Source organism: Colletotrichum lupini, chromosome 1 (genome assembly GCF_023278565.1).
Source record: "Colletotrichum lupini chromosome 1, complete sequence".
NCBI classification, from domain to species: Eukaryota; Fungi; Ascomycota; class Sordariomycetes; order Glomerellales; family Glomerellaceae; genus Colletotrichum; species Colletotrichum lupini.
Window position 1 is genome coordinate 4,749,727 of NC_064672.1, and position 20,138 is coordinate 4,769,864.

At 54.2% G+C, this 20,138-nt stretch overlaps 7 protein-coding genes across 7 annotated transcripts; 4 read left to right on the top strand and 3 right to left on the bottom strand.

Moving 5' to 3' along the window:
- Positions 1-21: 21 nt before the first annotated feature.
- On the bottom strand, positions 22-3,225 carry CLUP02_01431 (myb-like DNA-binding domain-containing protein; the record flags this gene model as incomplete). The annotated part of the gene is made up of 4 exons (XM_049280471.1): positions 22-1,700; positions 1,755-2,337; positions 2,394-3,028; positions 3,153-3,225. 4 exons carry the CDS (start codon positions 3,223-3,225, stop codon positions 22-24), a joined length of 2,970 nt encoding a protein of 989 aa, XP_049136428.1.
- Positions 3,226-3,492: 267 nt separating this feature from the next.
- Positions 3,493-3,852, top strand: CLUP02_01432 (uncharacterized protein; the record flags this gene model as incomplete). Its single annotated transcript, XM_049280472.1, has 1 exon — positions 3,493-3,852. One exon carries the CDS (start codon positions 3,493-3,495, stop codon positions 3,850-3,852), a length of 360 nt encoding a protein of 119 aa, XP_049136429.1.
- A 1,104-nt stretch (positions 3,853-4,956) lies between these two features.
- On the top strand, positions 4,957-5,750 carry CLUP02_01433 (uncharacterized protein; the record flags this gene model as incomplete). Its single annotated transcript, XM_049280473.1, has 2 exons — positions 4,957-5,064; positions 5,118-5,750. The coding sequence occupies 2 exons, from the start codon at positions 4,957-4,959 to the stop codon at positions 5,748-5,750; spliced, it is 741 nt and encodes a 246-aa protein (XP_049136430.1).
- A 1,236-nt stretch (positions 5,751-6,986) lies between these two features.
- CLUP02_01434 (uncharacterized protein) lies at positions 6,987-8,915 on the bottom strand (the record flags this gene model as incomplete). The annotated part of the gene is made up of 9 exons (XM_049280474.1): positions 6,987-7,368; positions 7,456-7,533; positions 7,599-7,639; positions 7,707-7,740; positions 7,784-7,989; positions 8,065-8,110; positions 8,298-8,518; positions 8,572-8,768; positions 8,828-8,915. The coding sequence occupies 9 exons, from the start codon at positions 8,913-8,915 to the stop codon at positions 6,987-6,989; spliced, it is 1,293 nt and encodes a 430-aa protein (XP_049136431.1).
- Positions 8,916-10,833: 1,918 nt separating this feature from the next.
- CLUP02_01435 (aldehyde dehydrogenase) lies at positions 10,834-12,482 on the top strand (the record flags this gene model as incomplete). Its single annotated transcript, XM_049280475.1, has 3 exons — positions 10,834-10,895; positions 10,996-11,395; positions 11,454-12,482. The coding sequence occupies 3 exons, from the start codon at positions 10,834-10,836 to the stop codon at positions 12,480-12,482; spliced, it is 1,491 nt and encodes a 496-aa protein (XP_049136432.1).
- A 364-nt stretch (positions 12,483-12,846) lies between these two features.
- Positions 12,847-17,512, bottom strand: CLUP02_01436 (cytochrome P450; the record flags this gene model as incomplete). Its single annotated transcript, XM_049280476.1, has 8 exons — positions 12,847-14,764; positions 14,822-15,060; positions 15,437-15,557; positions 15,636-16,401; positions 16,488-17,001; positions 17,055-17,173; positions 17,254-17,334; positions 17,410-17,512. 8 exons carry the CDS (start codon positions 17,510-17,512, stop codon positions 12,847-12,849), a joined length of 3,861 nt encoding a protein of 1,286 aa, XP_049136433.1.
- A 623-nt stretch (positions 17,513-18,135) lies between these two features.
- Positions 18,136-19,852, top strand: CLUP02_01437 (FAD binding domain-containing protein; the record flags this gene model as incomplete). Its single annotated transcript, XM_049280477.1, has 5 exons — positions 18,136-18,270; positions 18,322-18,589; positions 18,650-19,041; positions 19,094-19,491; positions 19,558-19,852. The coding sequence occupies 5 exons, from the start codon at positions 18,136-18,138 to the stop codon at positions 19,850-19,852; spliced, it is 1,488 nt and encodes a 495-aa protein (XP_049136434.1).
- Between the last annotated feature and the right edge of the window lie 286 nt (positions 19,853-20,138).

The window sequence follows — 20,138 nt, forward strand, 5'->3', positions numbered from 1 at the left end:
AGCCATAATTAGGTCGTCACTCTATGATACGCTAGCGCTGGCGCTTTCGCTATATGCTTCAAGCTCCCTGAGACTCTGCATAAGAGCGGCTTCCTTGAGATCTTCGGTCTCTTGACTGTAGACCGCAGCTGATGAATCGGTCGTGTAATTGGGCGCAGTCTCAGCAGCCTGAGAGACCTGCGGCTGGATGTGCTGCTGTTGAGGTTGGTGCTGCGGCTGTTGAGCATGGTGTTGCGGCTGTGGCGTTCCCGGGTGAGAATGATGCTGGATGTGGGAATGCGTCGGCGTTTGTGGCTGAGTTTGTGGCAAGCTGTGAGATGTTTGTAATTGAGCAGCGGTTGCGGCATACGGTGAGGAGGCTGGCAAAACTCTAGCATGGCTCGGTGTTGCTTGTACTGGCGTGGCAGGCGGGCCCGCTGCAGCAGCATGCGTCGGTGTCGTCGCATGGGCGGCCATGTGATGCGAGACCTGGGCGGCAGACTGTGACGGCGTGCTCGGTGCAGTCGCTGGTGTCACGCTTGCTCTATTTTGCTGAAGGTGCTGCGCATGTTGTGCGTGTTGTACATGCTGTGGATGCTGCGGGTGTTGTGCATGTTGAGGGTGGTGGGGATGCTGAGGATGCTGTAATCCGCCCGCAAGTGTCATGATGCCCTGTACCCGAGCTTGCTCCTCCTCTGAGTTCATCCTAGCTCGCTCCTCAGCCTCCTTGCGGGCAGCTTGTGTAGGTGCCCTTGTCTTGAGCTCGCCTGTGACGGCTTGCAGATAATACGGCATCTCGGAGTTTGTCTTTAGGAAGAAGAGCTTCAAGTTGCGGGCCTTGTCTTTGAGCTGGACTTGCGTTCGATCTTTCAGTATGTTGGAAAGAGTGCCCTCTGCACCAAATAGAGACAAAATTTGGCTCCAGTGAGGTCCCTGAACCATGTCTAGACCAGTCATAAGGGCCTTCTCCTCCTCTTGAGTCCATGGGCGTCTTGTCGAAGTGGTGCCTTCCCTTCTCTGCTGGTTATTGGTCTTGCTCAAGGCAGCTTGGCGGGCCCTGTCGTAAAGCACAGCACTAGGTAGGCTCTGACTAGGAGGCAGCTTTTCGTTACTCTCATGAGCCGTAGGCTGCGGTGGTTGTTCCACTGGTGGGGGGTATCCGTAGTATGGCGATTGTTGCTGGGTTTGTTGCAGGTGTGAGAGGTATGTCGTCTGCGTAACCGGAGCGGCGCCCGTCGGTGTGGGTACGGTTGGCTGATAGGGCGCTGGAGACAGGTTGTTTAGAGTAGTTCGAACGTACTCCTGTGTGCTCTGTGCAACAAGGGCGAGAATATCATTCGTCGCGTCTTGAGTTTCAGTTGTGGTACCATTTGTGGTTGGCGCCGGGGGAGCGGCTTCAGGGGCAGGCGCAGGTGGTTCGGGGGGCGGGACACTGCTCTCAGTCGTCGGAACTGGCGGCTGTTGTTCGGTAGGTAATCCATCGACCGGTTCACTGGGGAGATATTGCGCAACAAGTCCATCTGTAGCCTCCAGTAATGATGAGATTCCGAGGTCGTCGAGATCGGGTGGCATCGATGCGTCGAGGTCTCCGTTGGTCATAATCTGGGGAAGATCGATGCCGTGCCTCGAGGCCAGTCCAGAGACCGACTGTAGCTTTTGGCGCAGGTACACATTCAGTTGGTGAAATAAGTCTTCTTCCGGGTAGCCGATCTTCAGTAGAACTAACTCAATGTATCAGTCATGGGCCCCATCAGCCTTTGCACTCGACAACTTACCAGTATCTGGGAGTCCTGACGCGTAAGTAATCAGGGACGTTTTGCGCTCGTCCACAGATGTCACCAGGGCTCTCTCTTCAGCAGTCAAGTCAGATCCTTCGTGTCTTGCCTTTAGCTTATCTTCCAGACTGGACGAGAAAGCCTGGGCAATCAACTGGTCAACAGGCCCAGACTGATTCGCTGATGTCACGGACTCGATGACTAGTTGTGTCTTGACTGCGAGGAAGAGCTCAGAGATATCGTGCGAAATGCCCTCGGTGCCTGGCGGGAAGACGGTGAAGAATTTGTCCTCCAGAGCCAAGAGCTCGTTCGAGCCGAGTTGGTGTTCGCCGTCGAAGGTGAAAAGTTCGCAACAGAAGCTGGCGAGGTTGGCGACTTGGATATCGGTGAGGTTATCCGGCGCAGTCAGATCAAGCACTGCGGGGTCCAAGATAAGGTCGGTCGTGGAGTAAATCGATCGAGTTTGCCGGAGCAGAGACTTGAGTGTGCTGAAGGACTTGCAGAGATCTGATTCTCTGTCTTGTAACTGTTGGTAAACGTCGTGGTAGACATGCTGCGACATGATTACGAGAAGTTGCATAGCCTGAAGATTGAGATATGATTAGCGGCGCCTCCAGAGCTGACGAGACCGCCACGTACAAAGTTTGACAAACAGGAGGTGGTGATGCGCCTCATCAAGGCCGAAGGCTCAGAGAGAACAATGGCATGTGTGTCAGTTGACGGGGCGGAGTCTTGCGACACAGACGCCAAGTGATCTGCCGTCATATCGACATCCGTGACGCCGTCCAGACCCTCGACCTTTCCTATCTCATTGTTCATCTCGTTGCTGATGTCCATCATTACACCCTGGATCATGGCGTCCATGTCAAATCCGAGATCGAGAGCCGCATGGTCGTCGTGATTCTCCTCCTGAGGTTGCTCGTGAGTTTGCTCCTGTGGTTGCTCTTGGGGTTGATCTTGGGGCTGCTCTTGGGATTGCGCTTGAGATGGCTCTTGAGATTCTTCGAATGCTTGTTCGAGTGATCTCTCGATCGACTTCTCAATTGACTTCTCGAGTGATTCCTGAAGTGATTGCTCGAGTGATTTTTCAAGTGATTTCTCAAGTGTTTGTTGCTCCGGGGTTTGTTGGGGTGGTTGATCGTCGTCAACTTTCAGCCTCTTGGACTCGGCCTCGGGGTCGTCTGCGCTCGAATCGCGGGGTCGCTTCAGTGGGAACTGAGGGGTCTCGCCCAGATTGGTGGTGACAGTCGGAGACTCCTGTTTCATTTCTGGTCCTACTACGGCAAGTCAGCCTGGTTTGCGACGCTTGCGAAAGCGTGCCTCGGGTGCGTGCAAGTTGGTTCGAGGCCGGGTGAAGATCTTTTGCTTGGTGGGATGGCGGGAAAGGCAAGCGCATACCTGTCGGCGAGTGCGCCTCAGGCTTGGCGGCCTGAGCCGACTCGGCAATAGCTTCAATGCCCTCCATGAGCATCGAGAAGCACGGAGACAGCTTTTTGGGGTCAGTCTGGTCGCCGTGCAGCTCAATGGCGGGGGGTCAGTCGTGATCTTGACGGTTCTTGGACTGAGGCGGAAAAACTTTTTGGGAGAAAATCCGAGCGCCGATGCCCTTATAATCTGCCCCAAAGAAGATGTCACTCCCGATACACAGGAAGGAGCGATTTCTCAAAAAAATTCACCGCTGCTTCCCAGTAAAGAATGACTACTGATTGGCCAGCGCAATCAAAATGCAACTTGGTCCATGCGTTCGGTCTCCACTCTGCCACTTTATCGCAACGATTTTTTTTTTCTTGTCCCCTGCCCCTCGGAGCCGCGTCCACCTGCACGCCGAATCCAGATGGCCATCCCAACCCCTCAATTTTTTCCGTTCTCGAGACGGGAAGCTCAAAACCTTCTAGGTTGGCTGTTGTCGAATTCTTTTCTGCCTCAGAGGAATGGGCCAATAGAACCACTCAAGCCTCACCCTACCTGGATAGTAAACCACGTACCTTGTCTTTCACCGCATACTTTCTTTTGTAAATGCTCAAATCATAGAGTCTGTCACCCAGCAACGGACCTACCTTTTCTTAAGGGACAATCATGTTGCTGCCATCCCGCATGACGTCATTCCCCAGATTCACCCCTTTCAGTCTGGGGTTCTTGGAGATTGATGACCAGGGGATCAACATGATATGTCACTGGCCCATTCTGCCAATCACGACCGCCAGGGATGAGTTCCTTCTCACAGTTTGACGAGCCTTCTCAGCTGGATACACGTGATCATGTCAAGCATTCTCTTGAAAAGTGAGCGTTCATCAAGAGTATGGACTATAATTCTCATACTCGAGACGTGATGTACAGTACGTGTAGTCGGTGGTAGTAGCATCGAAGAGTCTTACTCCATCTCTCAGTTTGGAGCCTGGAGTCAGGCTCAGATGGCTGTCTGCTTCAATTAAGCAGGTACGAAGGTCATTTCAATGCTATGATTGATGCTTCACCCACTCGGTCATTCCTTCATCAAGATGAAAGACCAGCCTGGCGTTCTTTCCTCCGGGCGCGATTCAAGTTCGGACCTCGTGCCTCCCACTTGTGCATCGTTTCGTTTCATTAGACAAGATACCTAGCTACCTACTCTCGTTCTTTCTCCTGCCGCTGACACACCAGTCCCTTCTCCTCCTTCGCGAGTGATCAAGGTACCTACCTATCTACCTAACTAAGCATCGGAAAGCACTTCGACATGTCGGCCAACAATGGTGCTCCGGGCATCAGCAAAGAGAATCCCGAAGCAGACAAGAGGCTGCTAGGTAAGCGCAAAGAAGTTCCGCTAGGAAGATTGAGGCGTTACCTGAACCATCCGGACACCAAGCATGATCACATCGATGCTTTACGGGATGCTCTCCTTCCCAAAATTTCTTATCTCAGCAACATTGACGCAAGACTTGAACTCGCCAAGTCTTGGTGCCGCAGTTCGCATTCGGCCTATTGCAAGCATCGTAGAAGAGACTTTGAAGTTGTGGACAAACTGGCGTGGGCATCACTCATGATGGCGCAATTGGAGGCCATTCGCAAATTCCACGATGAAGAGTGTACGGACGATGGATGTCCTTCACAATCAGATACGTGCTACCTCGGAGAGTCTGCTCTTTTTCTTTCCAGGATGATTGGAGAGCGTGAGTTGCTCAAAACACCTTGCAAGAGATCAGCGAGCCAACACTGGTAAATTTTAATGTTTCCCAAACGTGGTTATCTTCCGGCTCACCATTACGAGCCCAAGGATGGCCTCAACGCGGTCGAAGTAAAGGACCATCTGAGAGGCGATATCAAACAAGCTATTGTAAGTTTCCGCACGGCCCACAAGCATATTTGTGCAGGTACTGATCTGTTCAGTCCGCTTCTTCACTCCAAGACGAGAGCACTTGCGTTGTCACAAAGTCTGCCGACCCCAGGGTTTATCTGGTCCTTCCTTTTCCTACTTCGCAAACTGCTGCTTCGTTGGAGTATATCTTGCATAAAGATTCGGGAGACATTTTTGGCTTTGAGATTCGCAAGTATCTCGCTGTTTTACAGTCGCTGGCTACCGTCTTCTCTTTGGCGAACATGATCTCCCTCAACGAGATACTCTCGAAATGGTGGGCGAAGGCGTGGATTGCCCTCGAGCCTATCCCACAAACCGACTGCTCCATCCGGCTCCGGCTTAGATGGCTCCGAAAAGCCATGTTTGATCAGGAAAGGGATCATAGAGTTGGCAGGCTCGAATCTGTCTGGGGGTCCTACGCCAAAGTGGTGTGCATCGACATGGACCCCCGCATGGTCTCTCAGGAGAGACTCACTCAGTCTGGAAAGTCTCTTCGCATGGTCCACTTTGAAACACGTGAGTACGTCGAGGACGGCTACGAGTTCGACATTACTGCGGCCAGGAAGGAAGATCTCCCAGACTTTGGACTGCTCAAGGTTCGGTACATCCTTTCGATAGCTATGTCACTGACGGGCGAGGGGTTAGCCGAGGACGATCAGCAGTGAGTTGCAAGTCACAAACATGGGGAGGAAATACGGATGGCAACCGAAATGAATGCGACATTAATATTTATGGACGATAACGCTGGGGGTTACAAGGGAAGGCTTGCTCAAATCGACCACAGAATAGGAAATCCTGCTACTTCTCACGGCCACAATGTTCACTGACACTAGCCGCGACAACTGACTCTGAAGAACACTTAGTGCGATGGGCGTAAAGTTATACTCTGATATATGTCGATCCATTGCAACTTTTAGTTTGAGCTCAACAGCCTAATCAGTCCGGATACTCGATGCGGTAGAGGAGATGCGGCAGAAGAGCATTGCTCGCCACTTAGTACCAAGCCCCAGCTTCCGCCAAGTGACCTGGACTCGCGAGTTGTATTCCATGTCAAGCATTAAAACGACCAGAATGACTTTCTATTGGCTACAAAGCTACGAGGATTCTTAGACGAAAGGTACCTGAGAGCCGCTTGAGTCCTTGGGAGCCAGCATGTCGGTACTCTTACCTACGGGGGGCGTGTCCGAAGACAACAAACATCCTGTCTTTAACCTGATTCGTTGGGCAAACTGCTCAGAAAGGACCCCTGAACTGACATTGTAGTTCAAGCTGCTTTGCCGTTGACGGTGTGAACCCTTGGCGAGGATCCTGCCTCGGCGTCTGGATCTTATCGTCCATGGTTCTTGGAGCAAGGACGGCGGCCGTCACGGTCATTGTCACGCAGCCATTATCATCAGATTGTATGAGAAGATGAGCTTCCCGGATTGCTCCAGCTAACAGATCAATCAATTACACTGTCTTCAGTTCATATGGCGGGCTCCGGGCGAGCGGTTCTGTGGAAGGGTCCCCCGCAGATGCCCGCAGATGGGGCCGGCCGGCTGCATAACTGACTTACACCACGAGCGCAGGGCTTGGTACGCCAACAGATGTCACAGTTCATTCAGCAAAACTGGCGAGAATCACGCTGCTCTGGATCAATGGCGTTCTATGGCATCAAACCAGCATGTCGTTGAACCCAACAACAGCTGACACAATAAGCTCACGTCCGCCCCGTACGGACAGAGGGAACAGACGGCTATCTACGTATCCCAAAGGAGCCGCAAAAGTGCGGGGATCCGGGGATCAAGCAGATGGCCAAAACACCGCCCGGCGGGCTTGTGGAGGGCGGCTTAGCTTAGGACCGTCCAAGTTAATCCCAAAAAACACCAACGAGAGAAACAGTGAACCAGATCGCACCGCGTCTATTGGACCAAGGAATGAGAATGAAGTGAGTGGCGCCTAGCAACTTTGGACCATTGGCAATTTGAGCAAGGGTGTAATTGGGAGCGGCAGCCCCAGAAAATAGAAGTCGATGAGAAATCGCGGCCGACGCTTGTGGGCAATGCAAGTGCGGATCCGCACAGGTGAAGCAAGGCGGCGGCGGAGGCGGCGGGCGAGTTCGCAGCCTCACGGGACTTGGGATGGGGCCCATGGACGATGGGGATGGGATGGGGGGGGGGTTCGAATGTCTCGGCTCTTGGCGTTGGCAAGTTGGGGAACGAGTTTCTCTTCCGGACACCAGGGCCCGGTTCGGGTTCCGCGCGAAGGAATTCCTTTTGGGTGCATGCAGAAATGGCAACTGCTCTTCGGAACGAATTTGGGAGTTTTTGATGTTCGTCGGAACCGAGGGTGGAAAGAGTGATTCCGACCAGTTTGGGGGCGAGTGGTTACATAAGAGACTGGGGACTGTAGTTTATGCAGTGTAGGACGAATACAGTTACGTGCAGGGCTGAAGACATATTTTGGGACCTATTTCGTCTCGAGGGTCAGCGGGCTGACATTGAGTAAGTATGTTGATTCATAGCTATTGACACGATACATGCGATTCAAGAAACTTTGATAGATGGGTTGTTACCTGATCTATGTGCGGTCCCGCGTTCAGCTGGAGTAACCACTATAGAGATATGCCAGGGTACGATTACAGACAAAAGGCAATGAATTAGCTCCGTGTAGCCGCTGTGAAACTGCCATCAGACCGAAGAGACGGACAAAAGCTCACCCCACAACATCCCCAACAGCAAAGCACTCGAGCAAGCGCTTCGGCCAAGAGGGTTCGTCGCTGTCGAATGATGTCGGGGACAAGGAAGGCAGCAAAGGAAGTGCGACAGGGGGATTCGGGTCGGGGGCGCGGCAGGCATTCGATGGAGGGGCAACGAAGGGAAAAGGGGGCGTGCATTCAATATCGGGGGATGTCGATATATCACTCTGCAAACGCCGCAAAATTCCCATCCCGCTGTCCTGAGACCCTTTTGCGGGCTTAGCTAATAAATCTATATCCACCTTTTGGGTTTCTTCGGTGCGGGGGATCTCTGAGCAGAAGGGCTCGCTTGCATTTGCACCGAGCAGAGAGGCCCGGGGAATGGGCAGTAAAGACACCCCGAGAGAAGAGGAGTTTCAGTCTTTCCGACCTCAAAAGCTCGTGGGAATTAAGTACCGTAGTCTTCTCCCGAGTAAATGTTTAGTATTTCGAGCCCCGTTATCTCTACACCTAATGTCATTGCTTAACGCCGCACGACGGAGCTACCCTGCCCCCTTTTGGAGGTGTAGGAGTTAAGATGCCGCGGATGATCGAGCCAAGACACCGTGAAGAAAAAACTTGGAGATGTATGTACATGAGTGTGGGTCGGGGGGTTTGGGTATCCCATGTCCGCGCCCCAGTATCCAGACTCCAGAGTGTGCAGAGCCCGGTATGGAGAAGTCCAAAGAAAAAGGTAATCTCAATCTTACCGGTAACCTTCAAGGTGGCAGGTCGGGGACCCGGGGCCCCAACATTTCACGGCCAGCCACCGAGTCGACGCAAGGTACGGCGGTACGTCTGTAGAGAACGCGTGCGTGTGTCGTCAAGGTGGGAATGAAAAGGTGGGGTGGAGGGGAAAAGGTGCCAGTTGTGCCAGGCGGAAGTTCTGGGGCACCCAACGACCAAGTCGAAGTGTGAGGAATCGTGTTTCGTCCCATACTGCTTATCCCATGCTGCGTATGCCGGGCTGGAACGGGACCGTCATTCTGACTCGATTGTCACGGAATGGTTTGGGTATCACAGCACGTTGGGGGTGTAGTTCAACTTGCTGAATGCAGGCAATCCGCTCGGAAAGCATCTGAAGACACGCGCCGGCGAACTTCCGCCCATCCATCCAGAGCTTACATACTATGTACGGAGTACAACTGGCAGCAAACAATGGAACGGGCATCCAATAGTTCATCGTCTGATCATCTCTTGGAGGATGGCTTAATGCCGAAAGAATCCGGAGTTATAGTAGTTAGACTTCTTTTGATTCGGCATTTCTAAGCGTGCCATGGCTTCGACACATTGGTCCCGAGATCGAATTCCGATGTGTTTGATAGCTGCTCAGCTACAGTAGCATAGTTGCACTGTAGCACGGTAGTCGGCAGGGATCGGCGAGGAGTAGCTGCAGCGCAGAGCCCGTCTGTTCCCTAGGTGATGCCATTTGTCATAGTATCCTAAGCAGGACCCTCGGGCAGATTCAATAGCTGGGGAATAATCATTAGTAGAGAGACAAAAAAAAGAAGATGTTTGGTGTGTGTGATGAAGCGCTTTGAAGCGGGTGTGGCTGCTGCATCAAGACAAGACCAGCAATTTGAAATGTGCTGATTGGTTGGGTGCCCAATGGAAGACGCAACTTGTGATGGAGAAAATGCGGGGTCGACAAACTACAAGAGAGGGGAAGCGGAGAGAGAGAGGGGTTTGTAGCTCTGGGGCGTGGCAACCTTTCATATTCATCTCAAGAACAAGAGCAAACAAAGCATGGTAGATATTTACGGTACAGAGGCAAGAAGAGAGAAATCAAAAGATGGCAACAGACATATGGTCGAGCACAACTTACCTCAGAGCCATCTAGTCCGATATCATCACGACAGTTTCGCGATTCTTCTTCCTAACCTGGGGCCCCGGGGAATGGGAACGCGGAACTCAATTCCCACCGAACGGAACCCACAGTGACACACACACCCCTGGGTGGCATTCTGGTAAACTTGGGCCGAGTCGAACAGGCATCACCTAGTGGCAGTCTTGATCTACCTTACTGGTAGTCTCTGAGTCCTGGTGAAGACCTCCTGTCAGCCAGCACAGCACAGCAACGCACCGGTGGATAGCGTATTGCTCGTCCGGCGTAAAGGGAACGAGGGAAAGCAAAGGATAGGAAAGGAAAGGAAAGCCAGGCGTTGGCCCGAAGCGGCGCCCACCTTTCCCCGTTTACCTTAGCTCGAGGTCCCATCTTGCATCCATCCCTTGCAAGTTGCTGCCCCTCCATTTCTCCCCTTCTCCTTCTCCCCTCCAACACTAACAAATCGATTACTGTATGGGAGTCCACCCTAGCTTGTCAATATCTGGTGTAGGTACGAAGTACTCCCCCCCAACCCCCGTCCATTGACAGCATGCAGATGCGTGTCTGGCCCCCCAGTGTGGAGATCTCAAGTCCAGTCCAGTCCACCGAATGACCGTGTTTGACGTTGCTCCGGCCCATGGGGGGGATTCTCTCGCGTTCCCTTTCATCCAATGCCCATCCAATCTGCGGTTCCGATACCAAGTACGGATAGACCAGGCCTCGGTTTTAGTGTTAGGTTACTATCTTGCAGACACTCCAGTCTCCCCTTCCCCTCATCCTTACGCAGTACCTACCCTACTCTGAGTCTGGAGTCTTCCCCTCCATCCGTACACCCTCCTGCCCCCCGGGCCCCACCGTCGTCGAGCAAGGTATCGCCTTCGCCTCCTTGACCCTTCACACTCCAGTCTCTAGGTCTCTGACATTTCGTCCCCTCCACTGCCTTTGCGCCGCGCGGTATACCGTATCACTTTCGGACTTCTCTCCCCCAGCTCTGCTCTGCTCTGGCTGCTCTGTGCCCCCCCGGACCCCGCTTTATATACAGTCTGTGATCCCCAGCTTCGTCTTTCCAGTTTTCTCTCCCTCCCTCTCTCACTTCTCACTACTCTCAACTCACAATCCCATCCCAATCCAAACTTTTTCTTCTTTCTTCCGTGATACCAAATACCCTTCCACGTTTCGTACTTGTTTTCCACAAAAATCACACACAATGGGTTTGTCCGTTGAGCTCAAGACCCCGGTGACGGGCGCCTACAACCAACCTACTGGACTGTGCGTATTTTCCACCCCTCAATCCTTATCCCGCCGCCGCTTACCCCGCGAGCAATGACGACCTCGAAATCACCAAGTCTAACATATCGTGATTTTCTAGCTTCATCAACAACGAGTGGGTTGAGGGTGTTGACAAGCAGACTTTCGAGGTCATCAACCCCTCCACCGAGGAGGTCATCACCTCCGTCCACGAGGCCACCGAGAAGGATGTCGACATCGCCGTCGCCGCCGCCCGCAAGGCCTTTGAGGGCGAGTGGAGAAAGGTTCCCCCCAGCCAGCGTGGTTACCTCCTGAACAAGCTCGCCGATATTGCCGAAAAGAACACCGACCTCCTGGCCGCTGTCGAGTCTCTCGACAACGGAAAGTCCATCTCCATGGCCAAGGGCGATGTTGGTGCCGTTGTCGGCTGCTTGAGATACTACGGAGGCTGGGCCGACAAGATCGAGGGCAAGACCATTGACGTTGCCCACGACATGTTCCACTACACCCGCTCCGAGCCTGTAAGTCGCTGTCATTCTTGGTACAATCCAGGACCGCCAGCTAACAAACCCTCTCCAGATCGGCGTCTGCGCCCAGGTCATCCCCTGGAACTTCCCCCTCCTCATGCTCTCCTGGAAGATCGCCCCCGCCCTGGCGACGGGTAACACCATCGTCATGAAGACCGCCGAGCAGACTCCCCTGTCCGCCCTCGTTTTCGCCCAGTTCATCAAGGAGGCCGGCTTCCCCCCCGGTGTCTTCAACCTCATCAACGGTTTCGGCAAGATCGCCGGCGCCGCCCTCTCCGCCCACATGGACGTCGATAAGATCGCCTTCACCGGCTCCACCCTCGTCGGTCGCCAGATCATGAAGGCTGCCGCCAGCTCCAACCTCAAGAAGGTCACCCTCGAGCTCGGCGGAAAGTCCCCCAACATCGTCTTCAACGACGCCGACATTGAGCAGGCCATCTCCTGGGTCAACTTTGGCATCTACTACAACCACGGCCAGTGCTGCTGCGCCGGCACCCGCATCTTCGTCCAGGAGGGCATCTACGACAAGTTCCTCGCCGCCTTCAAGGCCCGCGCCGAGCAGAACAAGGTCGGCGACCCCTTCCACCCGGAGACCTTCCAGGGCCCCCAGGTCTCCCAGCTGCAGTTCGACCGCATCATGGGCTACATCAAGGCCGGCAAGGACGAGGGCGCCACCGTCGAGACCGGCGGCGGGCGCCACGGCGACAAGGGCTACTTCATCCAGCCCACCATCTTCAGCAACGTCCGCCCGGACATGAAGATCATGCAGGAGGAGATCTTCGGCCCCGTCTGCGCCATCGCCAAGTTCAAGGACGAGGAGGAGGTCATCAAGCTCGGAAACGACACCACCTACGGCCTCGCCGCCGCCGTCCACACCACCGACCTCAACACCGCCATCCGCGTCAGCAACGCCATCAAGGCCGGCACCGTCTGGGTCAACTGCTACAACATGCTCTCCTACCAGGTGCCCTTCGGCGGCTTCAAGGAGTCCGGTATTGGCAGAGAGCTCGGCGAGGCTGCTCTGGCAAACTACACCCAGAACAAGTCCGTCGCGATCCGTCTGGGCGGAGCGTTGTTCTAAGCCGTGGAAAGGCTTGGTTGGAAAGGTAATGAAAACTGGGGCTTATTCCGGCGCAAATGTGTACATGACCTTGATGTAACTTTTTTCTTCTCGTTTCAAACATCACGTTGAATGATACCAATAACACAAAAACAATCAAAATTCTCCTGTCCTGTATGAGTGCTGTGAATGTGATGAATGATCCGACCAAGTCCAAAGCCGACGGCCGGAACGGAACGGCTTGCTCACGACGCCTTGATCCACTTCCCCGGCGCACCGCCGGCCGGCATCCTCGACAACCTCTCTTCTATTCGGCACGCCACGGCCAAGCAAGACAGCTAAACAATACAGCGAAGCTCCTCTCCCAGCACGTACGCCAAATGTCTTACGTCTCAGCAACCTTCAACCGACACAACACCGCCTCGTTCCGATCAACCGGGCTCCCAGGCCCACAAACCACCGTAAAATTATGCCAATCTCTAGTGACATCAACATCCAACCCCTCCACAGCCTCATACCTCTGCGCCATCCTCGCAATCACGTAACCCGCCTCCGTCAGCGCGAGCTGCTGCCCGATACAAATCCTCGGCCCGCCGTTGAAAGGCACGAAATGCCACGCCGCGCTCGCGGACCCTCTCTTCGCCTCCCACCTCTCCGGCGCAAACTCATCCGCGTCCTCGCCCCAGAGATCCTTGCGCCGGTGGAGCACGTGCGTGCTGAAATTGACTTCCGTCCCCGCGGGCACGAAGATCGGGTCGGTGCCGCGGGGGCCGCCGCCGGCGGGGAGGGTCGTGTCGACGAGGGCGCGGCGGGAGTTGAAGGGGACTACTGAGTGGAGGCGGAGGGTTTCGGAGAGGATTGCTTGGAGGTAGGTGCACTGCTTCAGTGACGCGAACGTCATTGATGTTTCTGAAGGATCCATGGAAGAAGAGCAAGGTCCAAAGGTTGATGTTATCTCCGCGCGGAGCTTGGCGAACACGCGCGGGTTGCGAACGAGGCAGTACCAGACCCAACTCATCAGCGAGGCGGTGGTATCCCGTCCCGCGGCGAGCAACCCCAACACCTGCTCGCCCACTTCTTCGTCCCCTCCCCCGCCGGCGCATCGTTCTCGGAGCACATCTAGGAAATCGTACCGCGCGAGGGAGGAACCCTGTGCTTTCGCCGCGTCCGAGGCGGCGACGGCGGCGTCGACGAAGGCGTGGAGCGTCGCTACGCAGGAGCGCAGGTCGTTGTTCCCGTAGAGCCAGTAGAAGCTCCGGAGACGCATGCGCGTGCCGAGCACGACGAGGAGTTTTTCAAAGGCGTGGTTGAAGGCCGTTCCCGGGTGGGAGTTGTCGTTGTGAAGGCGGGCGGAGAGGGTGCGTGTGCTTTGGCCCAGGAAGAGTTCTGTTGCGGAGTCGAGGGTGAGGCAGGGGAACAGGGAGGCGAGGCTCACGGGGGCGGACCACGTTCCGTCTGCGGCGTTCGTGGTGGTGGTGGTGGTCCCCTTTTCGATACAGAGGAACAGCGTCTGGACGTGCGCCTCGAGCAGGTCCAGCCTGGAGACGTTGTCGCGGCTGAAGAGGGGCCTCATCACCTCCCTGGCGGAGCGCCACGCCGGTCCGTCGGCCGCGAAGATGCTTCGGCCCAGGACGGTCTTGAGGTTCGTGCTGCGGGCGAGGCCCATTCCAAAGTCGCGGAATTGCGTGGCGAGGAGGGCTTGGATGTTGCGCGGGTCGGCGGTGACGACGTTTGTTGTGCCGAGCAGGGACATGCGGAAGGTGTAGACGCCGCCGTTGGTGTTGGTGTTGGGTTCCATGTTGCTGTTGTTTCCGTCACCATTGCGACGGAGGGCCGCGAAGCGCGCGGCGACGTGGTCTGGCGTGCGCTGCTCGCGGTCGGCGCGGAGGGAGGCGAGGACGACGTCGAGGCCGAGGGGCCATTTTGAGGGCTCGAGGGGTGCTGGGTGACAGGAGAGGGCGCGGGCGCGTCTGGCGTGGGAGATGTTGTGGTGGAGGGTGAGGAGGTGGATGATGAGCAGGAGGAGGGGGATGAGGGTATAGAGCGGGATGTTGTGAAGATGATGATGGAGTTTGAGACTTGGGAATTGGGCCATTGTGGTGATGGAGAATGTTCGAGATGCCATGTTACGTTGAGTTTCTATCTGGGGTCTGCGGGATGCTTCAGCTGAGAGACGTACAATTGGTCTCTTACAGGCACGAGAACCTAGGATGCTATCATCGTCATCACCATTACAAAACTTCAGCTTCACGATGATTGCTGGCCATCTTAATGGGAAGCGTGTAACAAGACCCCTCCAGCGTCTGCGCAGTCATTAGTCAAACGGTCAATATCACTCAACGTCTCTGACTCCGATCGACCCTCGGCCAACGTGCTCTAGAGGATGCTTGGCATTGGTCCGACAGCTTGAGCTGGTGGAAACGACATGGGAATCTAAGCAAAGGCTCCATCGCGCAGTGGAAGACGTCCCTGATCCGAGGACAGGGGATTTTGCAGACGAGAATGAACGGGGGAATGACACATGGGTACCCCCTGGATGCGGCCCGCTGACTCGGACGTCAACCATTCTGCTGGTAAGTGACAGCTCGGGGGGTCGACACTACGGGGCGATTGACTCGCTTTCATGAAGATGAACTCGTGCAATCATTTATGATGTATTTGAAAGAGGATTTTGTCGTTGTGGTAACATGAGTGTGATTTGTCGTTCTCGTGGACGGGAGAGCGAAACGTTGGCTGTGGGCTTAGGAAAAAGTGCAAGAAATAATTGGCAATAGAATCATGTCAATAATTCATATCTCATAATGGCAAGGTGATTGTCTTTAAGTCGATTATCTGTATGATGAGACTACACAGTCCATAATAACCCTCCCATGAATTAGCAAGCCTGGGCGATGTATTTTGGGCATCGGTTTGACTGATGCTTAAAAAAGGCTTCAAGTAGCTGTTCTAGGGCGTAACCTGATCATCAAAGGGACCTTCTCCCACATAATATACGTTCCCTGTTTGCTCCACCAATCTTCGGCAGGATTCTCGAGCTCAAAGTCGAAATTCCAAATCATCTTTGCCATAGTCAGACTCATCTCGGCGAACGCCATGCTGAAGGATCGTCAGCGTCTACCTCTTGACTTTTGTGAGGTATCTCTTCCTGAGGGGGGGGGGGGAGGAGAGACTCACGCTCTTCCGATACAAATATGTTGCCCATATGAAAACGGTTGGACTGCCGCCCGATCATCGTTGGCAAATTCAGACTCGGGGCCCAGCTCAAGCCATCTCTCAGGAATGAACTCTCGAGCTCGGCGGAAGTTATGCTCAGAGTGTCCCGCCGCAAACTGGTTCACCGCAACAGCATAGCCGCCAGGAACCCATCCGCCATCAATCACCTCGCCCTCCCCCGGAACCCATCGAGGCAGGGAGCCCGGCGTGGGAGGGTACAACCGCATGCCCTCGTCGATACACGCGCGGAGGTACCTACAATTCTGCGCAGCAACCATAGTGATCTCCTTCTGCGTGCTAAACTTGCCGCGAATCTCCGCCTTTACCTTTTCGAGCTTCCCCGGGTTGTGAAGTAGCAGGTACGTGAGGCCAGACATGCCACCGGCGGTGGTGCCGCTGCCGGCGACGATGAAGGTGCCCGCCAGCATCGTCAGCTCAATATTGGTGAGCTTATTACCCTCCTCCGGGTTATCAAGGATGTAGGACATAAAGTCCTTGCCCGGGTTCTTGGCCTCGATGCGCTGTCGGACTTTGACCTCCGTCATGGCGATGTGCTTGCGGCGGGACTCGGTCACGCGGCGCGGTGCGATCCAGGTGAGGAGGTCGAAGACGCCGTATTGTACTGTTAGTTGGATCCAGACGTAGGCTTTGGCGCGCGTATTGATGAGGCGGAGCCAGGGCTGGTCGGCGTTGTTGAGGCAATTTTCAGAAGTGCCGAAGGCGAGATCTGCTTGGACAGCTTGTCAAATAGGAAACAGGGCTGATGGATCTTCACGAGGGTTCGAATGTGCTGTGAAGGCAACAGTAACGTACCATTGAGAATGTCGAAAGCGAGAAGATTAAACCAGGTAGAGATGTCCACGGCACCCTCTTTGCAAACCTTCTTGAGTTGGCTTACGAGAGTATCCGTATAATTCTGAAAGTAGTACTCCTGTTCACGCAACGCGCGCTCAGAAAACGCCGGTTTGATAGCGCGCCTGAGCTTCGCGTGTCCCGCCTGATCCTCCGTCATCAGCGTCTTGCGACCTCCCATGGTCGGCGGCGCGATGCCGCGGCCGTCGAGGGCTTTTGGGAACTCGCTGGGCGTGCGCTGTCCGTAAATCTTCTTCCACGCCGTGGAGCTCGTGTAGGAAAGCTCGTCGGGCGCGATGCGGACGACGGGCCCGTATTGGTCATGGAGCTCACGGATGCGCCAGGAGATGCGGCCCTTCATGTTAACATAGTTCCATGGCAGGCGAGAGATGGCCCAGAGTTTGGGGCCTGGGTAGTGTCGGAGCGGGCTGACGTAGAGGTAGTAGAAGCTTCTGCAGAAGATGTATATCGCGATCTGGAGGATTGATGAGTTTTCGTTCTGAGAGGATCGTTGGGTACTGAACTTACTAGACAGAGAGAGGTGATAGCAATGTTGAAAGCCGAGAAAGCTGGTAACTTGCTCAGGTGAGCTCGAACCTGCTCAGGTAAGTTGACCGAGACCATCGTGATGATTGAAGATCCCTTGACTTGACCACGGTGTCAGCACTTGTTTGAGCCAGATTATCTGCATCGCCTTCAACATCAAGAAAGCATCTCGGGTCTTGACCACCGAGCTTGGCTCCTTTACTCATAGCTATGGTGGAGAGCTGATCGGAGCGCGTTCCGCTGCAGCACGAACATGACGAGGCTTTCCGCGTGTGACGGGTCCAGGGGTGTCATGAGATGAAGTGAGTAGTCAAAGCAAGCCTGCCAATAAGAAAACAACGTTGTTGCACGTTCTCAAGGACCCGCATCGAGTCATCGTGGGATCCATCGTAGAGGAACGCGATAAGAAGGTCGCTGCGGTTTCCGAGGGCTCGATTCATGCTGAGCGGGCCGCGATGCTAGGGACTCCCTGACTGCCACCTCTAACCCCCTGTAGGTCGGGCCGGGCTGCTCAATGAATGCCGAATCTGTCGTCCAGGAACGGAAGTCTTGTATTGGACTAGCTGCAGGAGAGAACCTTATATCCCGAGACATCCTGGAGCCGGCCCCACGAAAGAGCACGAGTCAATGCTTGTTTAGAAAACAAGCTCATTACCCCGGTCTTGGCCGTTGAGTCTAGGACCTCGAAGTTCGAGGGGTTGGGTTCACGTAGACCTGAGAACCCCAATTGGTTTCATCCACAGCACGTGGGAACGGTCTGCCAATGAGGAATCTTGCATCCTGAATCTTCTGCTCTGCGATAGTAGGAAAATTGCACTCTCATTGCGCCCATAGGTGTTTCTATAGACCCTTGAGTTGGCGAGGGAGATGTTGGGAACTTGGCGGAATTAAGCCGACGGTTCCCTTAGAGAAAGGACCATGATTTACTCGAATTATGATGCGTCCGAAACCGGCTTCCAAGCCATGTTCAAGCAACCTGACGGACAATTGCTATCAAATTTGACAAAAGTTCTGGTCGCCAGCCTGGAGACGACTTCACGTCAGATTTCAAAACATTAGCACCATGATGAGAAGAACGAGCCCTGAGACCATCCGAGAAGAACTGAGGCCTAGAATCTCAGCCGGAGCCTGCATCCACCTCACCGAATCCGAAGAGTTTGCTAAATCAAACCTGCGATTCACAGACTATGAGCGTCCGGTAAGGCCGGAGCAAGCATTGTCCAAAAGACTCACGCTGACTACGGCATAGACGTATCTTGCGGCTGTTGAGCCGGCGTGCGAAGAGGATGTGATTCAAGTCATGAAATATGCCCGAGAAAAAGACATTCCGTTCGCGCCTCGATCAGGACACCATGCTGTCACTACGACGATGCGGCACCTAAAAGACGGGATCCTCATCGACATGCGTCCGCTGAACAAGTTAGAATTTGACGCCGAAAAGCAGCAAGTTACCGTCGGCGGAGGCGTCATAACGGACAACTTTGTCAAGTACCTTGAGTCGGTTGGGATGGAAGTTAGTAAGTAATTAGTCGATGCTGAGTATCAAATCTTCAAGATGCATGCTAATATCGCGGCAGACGTTGGGTCCTGCCCGACCACGGGTGTCATAGGAGTCGCATTCGGAGCCGGTCTCGGCTGTCTTCAAGGCAAATATGGCTTCTTGCACGACAACATGGTATCTTGTAAGATGGTGCTCGCCGACGGTAGCGTTGTTCTGGTATCCGAGAATTCCAACCCCGAATTGTTCTGGGCTATCCGCGGAGCTGGGCACAACTTTGGCATCGCGCTAGAGGCCACGTTTCGCGTATATCCACAGGCAAACAAGGGCATACACTGTACTTGGGACCTGGAGTATACTGTTGAGCAGTGTGATTCTGTCTTTGAGACACTCAACAGCGTTCATGAAGTGATGCCAGCCAATTTGGCCATCTTCGTGCTGTGGGTTCGCCAGAGCGAGGATGGAAGAAAGGTCAAGAGTCTTTATCCTGCCGCGGAAAAGCAAGGCTGACATGTCTGCACAGCATCATATACTCGTCAATCTGGTTTGGTCTGGTCCCGAAACCGAGGCAGATCCATGGATTCAACGGTTCAAGAACCTAAACCCCGTTATCAACAGCGGGAAAGTAACCACAACATGGGCTGATCTCCCATGGAAAACATACAAAGGCATGAACAACGTTCTCAGTAAGCCAGAGGTCTGGTCTAAAGCGCCTTACAAGATGATGGGGGCTGCTTGCGTCGAGAAGTTCGACCTCAAGACCACCCGGGCATTCTTCGAGAGTGTCAGGTCCATGAACGAAGAATGGGCGGGCAAGGGCTTCTTCGGGGCCATGTTCGAATGTTTGCCCCACCAAAAAGTACGAGAGCTACCCAGCGAAGCGACGGCATTCCCTTGGCGCGGGGGATCGAATCATTTCTTGTGAGTCGATGCTAAATGATGTTATTGCTTTACCTCGTGACGAGAAGCGCTGACTTGCATGGACAGAATGCTCATGGCGACGCCGTTGAAGCTTGAGTTTAAACCAAAGTTCGAGGAGCACCTTGACCGGTGGAAGAAGGAGTTCATCGCAACGTCGGGCTATGGTCGACTGCAGCAGTACGTGAACTATGGCAACACGACAACTACGATGAAGGATCCTCCAGAAGCGTTGTATGGTTATGAGCCTTGGAGGCTAGAGAAGTTGCGTGCCTTGAAGCAGCGTTACGACCCCGACAATGTGTTTTGCTGGTACCAGCCTTTGGTAGAGCCCGAAGCTTCAGATGTAGTAAATGTCGCTTGACATTTTGATATTTTCTTTCAAAGTCCCTTGTGGATCTATCAATCGGAAGGGTTTCAAATTTTACTGCATGTATGATACCAAGACTCAGATGCGCAACAACCCCCCTCCCCCCCCCCCCCCCCCAAAAAAAAAAGCTGTCTGGCAACGGAGAGCAAGTAATAGGTGTCCGTAGTTTGAAGGCCAACTACACGCTCCGCAATCGGACCCGGGGTAAATGCGCATTCGGCCGAGATGATTCGTATTTTCTGAACGCCTCGGGGACGGGCCTGGATTACTCCTCGTGTTC